This window comes from Balaenoptera borealis (genome assembly GCF_965194805.1).
Source record: "Balaenoptera borealis genome assembly, chromosome: 1".
NCBI lineage: Eukaryota > Metazoa > Chordata > Mammalia > Artiodactyla > Balaenopteridae > Balaenoptera > Balaenoptera borealis.
Genome location: NC_138860.1, coordinates 32,284,957 through 32,293,037, shown reverse-complemented (window position 1 = coordinate 32,293,037; position 8,081 = coordinate 32,284,957). Strand labels below are relative to the sequence as shown.

The 8,081-nt window shown below is 47.2% G+C and overlaps 1 protein-coding gene across 2 annotated transcripts in view; it reads left to right on the top strand.

Moving 5' to 3' along the window:
- The window catches only part of IL19 (interleukin 19), a 28,908-nt gene that overhangs the window by 16,267 nt on the left and 4,560 nt on the right, over window positions 1-8,081 (top strand). The window contains exons 2-5 of one of the 2 annotated variants that reach the window (XM_082404070.1): window positions 2,193-2,339; window positions 2,489-2,554; window positions 4,929-5,081; window positions 5,984-6,058. In XM_082404070.1, coding sequence (XP_082260196.1) covers window positions 2,196-2,339; window positions 2,489-2,554; window positions 4,929-5,081; window positions 5,984-6,058 — 438 coding nt within the window. In that variant the 5' untranslated portion in view covers window positions 2,193-2,195. Of the gene's footprint in view, window positions 1-1,211; window positions 2,340-2,488; window positions 2,555-4,928; window positions 5,082-5,983; window positions 6,059-8,081 lie in introns of those variants that run through there. The other variant, XM_082404071.1, reaches the window with a different exon arrangement.

The window sequence follows — 8,081 nt, the reverse complement described above, 5'->3', positions numbered from 1 at the left end:
GGGGACATCTTTTTCCTCCACATCTTTCTCCTCTGAGGCTCCCAGCGGGGGATGAACCGGCAATGCCCCACTGCTTCTGAGAGTTGTCAGAAGAAAAACTGTGCCCCCTTTTAGTCACTTGGCTCTCTAGAAGCACCCTATTTGCCTTTCGAGGGGATAGAGCTCTGGGGGACTCTATAGTCTCCCCTGTCAATGGGGTCTATTTTCCTGTTTTTCCAGAAAGAGGTTAGAAAAAGAGAAATCATGCTCTTTAACATAATGCCTGCTCTACAGTGAGGTCTCAACCTACACCTGTCCCTCACTGGGAATGATGCTGAGTTAAGGAGAGAGAAGGAAAAATGGTTTTCTAAGCAGGATTTGCTGTTCCTCAGCTTTCTGGAGAAGAGCCTGGGACTCCCGAGGATGATCGGGGTGGGGGGAGGGGAGCGGGGACAGGTGTGGCTCATGCTCTCACACGTGCGTGCCTAGAGCAGCTGTAACTATAGTTAGGAGTGGGGGCATCCACAGCCCCCTCAGCTGGCTTCCTATGCTCGCTGCCTCCCTCTCTTCCACTGATGCACCCACTACGCTTATGCAGCACACGCATGGCTGGGAATGAGTGCTCAGTCTGCACGTGGAGGAGGCTGGGCAGAGGCTGGTCTATTCCCATGGGTTGCCCTCTGACTTACCTTTAACGCTCAGCTCTGTTTGTGAAACGTGCTAGTGCTGGAGAAAGTCAGAGAAGGAGAACTCAACAGTCTGTACAGTTATGCTTTGGGCACTTTTCTCAAGGTGTGTTACACGACACTACTGAAAGCGGTCCAATGCAAAGAGGCAGAGAGAAAGGCAGGAGGGGCGCGAGAACTAGAAGAGGCAGCAGGCATCTCAGGTCTGGCCCTGCCTAGAGGCTAGCGAGCTGCAAACCTGTCCCTGGTGCCTGCTGGCTCAGTGGGTGATGGAGGGGAAGCCGCCACCTTGACATCTGTGGGTCTCTCTCTTCACTGTGGCTAGTTATTAGATGCCCCGCACCTCCATTTCCCATCTTCTCCAGAAGGTGACATCTTCACAGCTGACTTCAAAGGAATGATTTTAAGCAGATACACAGTAGGGGTTTATAACAAAAGGGTGTTGCCTATTTTGGGGGCAAACATAAAAACAAAACGTGCTTGCAGCTCTATTTACGATAGCCAGGACATGTGGAAGCAACCTAAGTGTCCATCAAAAGATGAATGGATAAAGAAGATGTGGCACATATATACAATGGAATATTACTCAGCCATAAAAAGAAACAAAATTGAGTTATTTGTAGTGAGGTGGATGGACCTAGAGTCTGTCATACAGAGTGAAATAAGTCAGAAAGAGAAAAACAAATACTGTATGCTAACACATATATATGGAATCTAAAAAAAAAAAAAAAAAGGTCATGAAGAACCTAGGGGCAGAATGGGAATAAAGATGCAGACCTACTAGAGAATGGACTTGAGGATATGGGGAGGGGAAAGTGTAAGCTGTGACAAAGTGAGAGAGTGGCATGGACATATATACACTACCAAATGTAAAATAGATAGCTAGTGGGAAGCAGCCGCATAGCACAGGGAGATCAGCTCGGTGCTTTGTGACCACCTAGAGGGGTGGGATAGGGAGGGTGGGAGAGAGGGAGATGCAAGAGGGAAGAGATATGGGGACATATGTATATGTATAACTGATTCACTTTGTTATAAAGCAGAAACTAACACACCACTGTAAAGCAATTATATTCCAATAAAGATGTTAAAACAAACAAACAAAAAAAAACAAAATGTGCTTTTATAGTTTTTCAGATCTGTTGCCTAACTCCTAGGGCATATTACCAACCCTGTTTTTCCTGTTTAATTTATTAAAAACAATGCTTCTCACCCTGTTGAAAAGTGAGCCGTGTTGAGTCATGAGAGTGATTTACACACGAATTTACTCCCTGGGAGTTGGGAGAGCACTGGATCAGCCTCTCTAGGGGTGGAGCGGGGGCAGGGGGGAGAGGGAAGGGCTCATTCAATTGATTAAAAAAAAACCAGAGAAGGAGACACATGCCCCGAGGTCCACCGGCTAAGGTACTGAGTCCTGTTTTCTCGGCTGCCATCTGGCCTGCCCTGCGAGGTCCAAAGGGGAACTCGGTTGGGGTCTCTTTCCTTGCTCTCCACTCTTGGCTGGGAAGCTGACTTCATCCCTTCCTGTAGGACATGCAGGCACAGTGTGTTTCTCTCTGCCTCCTGGGTGCGATGGTCTTTCTGTGCTCAGTGCATGCCCGAGGTCTCAGGAGATGTGTGATTTCCATGGACATGCGCCGTATAGAGGAGAGTTTCCGAGGGATCAAAAACGCCATTGTGAGTACGGGTTTGGGGTGAAGGTATGGGCAGGGGGGCGTGCCTCACTTTACATCTTAACCGTGGATAGTCAGTTCTCATTACCTTTGTGTCTCCGGAGAATGTGGAGTACTCACTGCTTGTGTCTGTTCTTATGTTTTCCTCCACAGCAAGCTAAGGACACCTTCCAAAATGTCACCATCCTGTCCACATCGGAGACCCTGCACAGCATTAAGGTACTGGCCTGTGTCTGCTCGTTCCTCTATTGCCCTTTTTATGGTGAAGTGGCGCAGGGCTGAGGGAGAAATCCTCACCCTGTGTTCTTCTCTTTCCTAACCTCCAGTGAACTCTTATGCTCCGGCTTCTCACATGTCAACTGATGCGTGAGGGCGCACTCGTGTCTCAGCGACCTTGAACCCCATGGGAGGGTGTTCACCCAGGGAGTGATTGGGGTGCCACACGCTCAAGTGGGACAGGATGTCTAGGGCTTAGGCTGACTCTGGAAGGTTTCATGGGGAAGCTGAGAAAATGAGCAGTGACCTAAAAGCTGAGTAGGCTTGGGGTTAGTGGCTAAAAGAGATGGAAGGGTTTGGGGAGAATGGGTATGTAAAATCAATGGATACATGTCAGGGGACATAGAGGCAACCAGGGGGACTTCCCTGGCGGTCCAGTGGTTAGGACTCTGAGCTTTCACTGCCGAGAGCGCAGGCTCAATCCCTAGTCAGGGAACTAAGATACTGCAAGCCGCGAGGCACGGCGGAAAAAAAATAAAAGAGACAACCAGGCTCGTGGTGTGAGGGAAATGAAGGCAAGTGGAAGAGAATGAAGTGGACAAATACGTTGGAGTAAGTTTTACCAAGAACCTTGAAAGCCAGGCCAAAATGGAAACTGACTGGCCGAGCCTCGGCCTTCTTTTTTTTTCTTTTTTGGCTGCGCCGTGCGGCCATCGGGAGTCCCTGCAGGTTTCTGAGCCAAAGACTGTGTGACCACAAAGTCTTTTAGACAGTCTGGTGATGTTCTTTACAACCGCCGGCTTGAGGCACAAAAGCAGGGAGGGGATCAGTCTACTGGTCCAGAGAGAGGTGGTGAGTGTGTGTTACAAAACAGTTGGCTTACGAGGTGATAATTCACTTTACAGAAGGGGCCACTGAGCAGTGCCTTTAAAAGTGAGCTCCTCCAGTCTTTGTAAGCATTCTAGAAAGATCCAGTTCTTTCAGGTATTTATGTGACAGAGTGTAAGGTACATCCACAAAGACTTACTTTTTCCTTGGGCTTCTCTGCACGAGATAATTCTTCTAGGCAGTATTAGGCCTGATTTATTTATGGTAAACACATGGAGCCACTTCCTAAATACTATTCCAGCCAATGGTATAAGAGACTCAGAGGATATGATAGCTGGAAGGGACCCAAAAGGCCATTTGTTCCAAAACCATCATTTTCAAGTGACCAAATTGACATCTTGGGAGAAAGAATGACTAGTTAGTGGTTGAGCCAGGAATAGACACCCCCCCCCCCCAAGTCTCATGCCTCTGTCTCCAGATTCTTTGTCCTCTCAAGGTCAAGAAGTAGCTGATGTGGCATAAGGAAAGGGGTCAATGAGGATGCAGGTCTTTGCCATATTTCTCCCCTCCCCCTCTCCCCCTCCTTGATAAAACAAAGGTTGCAGCTTTTTGCCCCGTTGGTTAAGGGAATTAGCAGGAGCAGAGGAAAAGGAGGGTTTTTGTGTTGCAAGGTGACTTTCCACATCAGAAAATCTGCCTGTCGGACCAAGGAGGCTTTGCTGCTTTAAATGCTAATGAAGATAAATGCACCACTGGCTGTAGCCACTTCCCTTCTGAGACTGAGCCATAAATCTCCTGCGCTGGCTCTCAGGGCTGGGTGCAAACTGCTAGAAGGAAACTCTGCCTGGCCAGCTGCTTTAAACTGTGCCTGGGGAAGTCAGGAGCTTTCCCTTAGGGAGAGCTGCATTCAGCCCGAGGAGGACTTGCCCAGATGTGTGCATTTCTGCAGCTGTCAGTTTCTATTCTTGCACATCTCAGCTCCATCCAAGTGATCCCTGAAGTTTAAAAAGGACAGACTGGAGGAGAGCTGAGCAGGGTGGCCAGGATAAACACAGTGTCATTACACTGGAAGGAATATGGGCCCAGCATAGGCCTGACATGCAATAGCCATCGAATAAACACATGTTGGTGGCTAGGAGATGTTCCAGAGAGGCAGACTTCAGCACAATGTAAGGAAGTACTTTTCAAGAAAGCTGCTCAGACATTGGTCCTTTCAAAAGGGAGGTGTCTGATGGAAGCGGTTAAGCAGAAGTCAGGGATGACATGTTGGAGATGCTGTAGAGAGAATTCTAGTCTCTGACTGGGCTCCATCCCTTGTGAATATCTCCTGGCCATGTAAAAAGAGGGTAAGAACCGCAATCTCTCCTTGGTGCCTTTGTCATAAGTAGCTTTGGTGTGGTTAAGAGGACCCTCTGAGACCAATATGAATTTTAAAAAAATGACTTTTAGTTATCTCACTCCTTCTTGCCCCTACCCAAGCAGGCTGCTTTGGTCTCTAAGATCGTAAGAGAAGAGGGCCTCTGGGGCTTTCCCTAATTTGTGTCTGTAGCCCTTAGATGTGTGCTGCGTGACCAAGAACCTCCTGGCGTTTTACGTGGACAGGGTATTCAAGGACCATCAGGAGCTGAGCCCCCAAATCTTGAGAAAAATCAGCAGCATCGCCAACTCTTTCCTCTACATGCAGAAGACTCTGCAACAATGTGTGAGTCACCAGCAGCATCTGCTTTCCGTCTGCCCCAGGGAGAGCCCAGGACATGCTGGCCCCAGTCAGTGTTCCGAAATGGATCCTGGACTCAAAGGAAATTCCCTGCCCTGTCGCCCATGGGAAGAACGGTTGGGAGCCTCTTCCAGTGGTCCCTCCTTGTCCAGGGCTTTCTCCTCATCAGACCCAGTTTCCTCATGGATAATCTTCCTGTGGTGACCGACTTATGTCAAAGCATCTCTTAGGTGATGCCAGGGCTGGCCTGTGAGAGAGCCATGCTGAGGATTCCGGGCTTAACACAGGCATACCCCTAGTTTCTTGGTCTCTGGCCCTTTGGGGCTTCCATACCTATTAACCTCTGGGTGGTTCCCTGGTATAGCCTCTCCTAAGGATCACCTATTCATTCATTGTGATCTATTAAAAACAAGCCTCAGAAATAAAACCAAACCCACACAAACCAACAAAAACTTAGACCAGGAGAAAACCTGGGTTCTGGCCCCATCTCTGACAAAGATTTCCTGTGTAACTCTGTGGCAAGTTACTTCACCTCTCTGTGCCTTGGGTTCTAAAATTGTTAGAAGAGGTCATGACCCCTGTCCCACTTACATTAAGATTCATTTAACCAATTATTTAATTAACTGGCCCAACATATTCATTGAGTGCCTACCTAACGCTGTACTGGGTGGTGACACACAGACTTGGAACCTACTCTCCAGGCCTTTCCAGCCCTGGGTGACTCTACAAGCAGACCCTACTGCCCCCTTCTGCCTCAACCTGGGTTTACTCACCTGACTCTCACCTTGGGAGGAAGGAGAACTATTACTCCTCATGCGGGAGGTGGCGGTGAGAGCGAGCCAGGGTGGAAAGGTCTTCTGATGGGTGCTGTCTCCGCTTGATCACAGCAGGAGCAGAGGTTGTGTCACTGCAGTCAGGAGGCCACCAATGCAACCAGAATCATCCACGACAACTACGATCAAGTAAGGCAAGGGAAGAGGATGGGGAAGATGGAAATGGGATGTCGGAGCCTGATTGGGCAGCCTCCTCTCCATTCAAATTCATTCATTTACTCAACAGTATTTATTAAACATCTTTATTGGAGTATAATTGCTTTACAATGGTGTGTTAGTTTCTGCTTTATAATAAAGTGAATCAGTTATACATATACATATGTTCCCATATCTCTTCCCTCTTGCATCTCCCTCCCTCCCACCCTCCCTATCCCACCCCTCTAGGTGGTCACAAAGCACAGAGCTGATCTCTCTGTGCTATGCGGCTGCTTCCCACTAGCTATCTATTTTACGTTTGGTAGTGTATATATGTCCATGCCACTCTCTCACTTTGTCACAGCTTACCCTTCCCCCTCCCCATATCCTCAAGTCCATTCTCTAGTAGGTCTGTGTCTTTATTCCCGTCTTGCGCCTACGTTCTTCATGACCATTTTTTTTTTCTTAGATTCCATATATATGTGTTAGCATACGGTATTTGTTTTTCTCTTTCTGACTTACTTCACTCTGTATGACAGACTCTAGGTCCATCCACCTCACTACAAATAACTCAATTTCATTTCTTTTTATGGCTGAGTGATATATTCCATTGTATATATGTGCCACATCTTCTTTATCCATTCATCTGTTGATGGACACTTAGGTTGCTTCCATGTTCTGGCTATTGTAAGTAGAGCTGCAATGAACATTTTGGTACATGTCTCTTTTTGAATTATGGTTTTCTCAGGGAATATGTCCAGTAGTGGGATTGCTGGGTCATATGGTAATTCTATTTTTAATTTTTTAAGGAACCTCCATACTGTTCTCCAGAGTGGCTGTATCAATTTACTTTCCCACCAACAGTGCAAGAGGGTTCCCTTTTCTCCACACCCTCTCCAGCATTTATTGTTTGTAGATTTTTTGATGATGGCCATTCTGACTGGTGTGAGATGATATCTCATTGTAGTTTTGATTTGCATTTCTCTAATGATTAATGATTACTCAACAGTATTTATTGCAGGTCTGCCCAATTCTGTGTCTGCAAAGAGTGTGTTGGTCTTACCTCACCTGCTAGTTTCCTGGGCTCCCCTTCCCTATCATCCTTCCAGCATTTTCTTATGCCCTCACATATCAGACCTGCGTTAAGTTTTGAGGGAAAGCACATACTGTTTAAGATGGGGGTGATAACGGAGGGAGCAAAGATCTCCAGAGAACTGTAAGCTGTTATACATGAAACATGCTACCTGCTGGGTGTCACTGTGGCCAGTAACTGCCATCAGCATCCTGTGTGGTGATGAAGAATAGTGCTTCTCATGTAGGTGCAGATGTTGAATGCACACCTCATGTAGAGGTGGAGTTAGAAGCAGTGTTTCTTACGTGTATCATTTAGAGATTCTGTTAAAATGCAGGTTCTGGCTGGTAGGTCTGTGTTTCAACCACACTCCCAAATTATGACAATGCTTTGAATAACGAGGAGCTGGGGGGTCTGTTCAGACCTCTGCTTCTTTGTGGAGAGGCTCCATAGGTTAACATCACAATGGCTGAAACTCGTATTGTTCTTCCTATGAGCCAGGTATTGTTCTAAGCACACTAAATGTATTAACACACTTATTCCTCACGACAATGCTATGAGCCATTATCTGCATTTGATAAGTTAGGAAACCAAGGCACAAACAGGTTACGTAACTTAACTAAGTTTATACTGCAACTAAGTGATGGAGGTAGGGCTCGATCCCATGCCCTCTGGCTCCACAGGACATACTTTTGGATCTTACCATCTCCTTCTATTCTGCTGAGGAAGAGCTGGAATAAGTCAGGAGACTTGGGTTCCAGTTCAGCTCTTCTACCAACCGGCTGTGGCACATTGGGTAGGACACATCCTCAGGGGCTTCAGTGCTTTAACTTGTCCAATGGAGGCACACCCTTCTCCCTCCCCACTGCTGGGCACCGCTGGGATTGCAGCTTTCTGGGAGAGCAGAAGTACTAAAGCAAACTGATATGAACAGGAAAGTAAGCA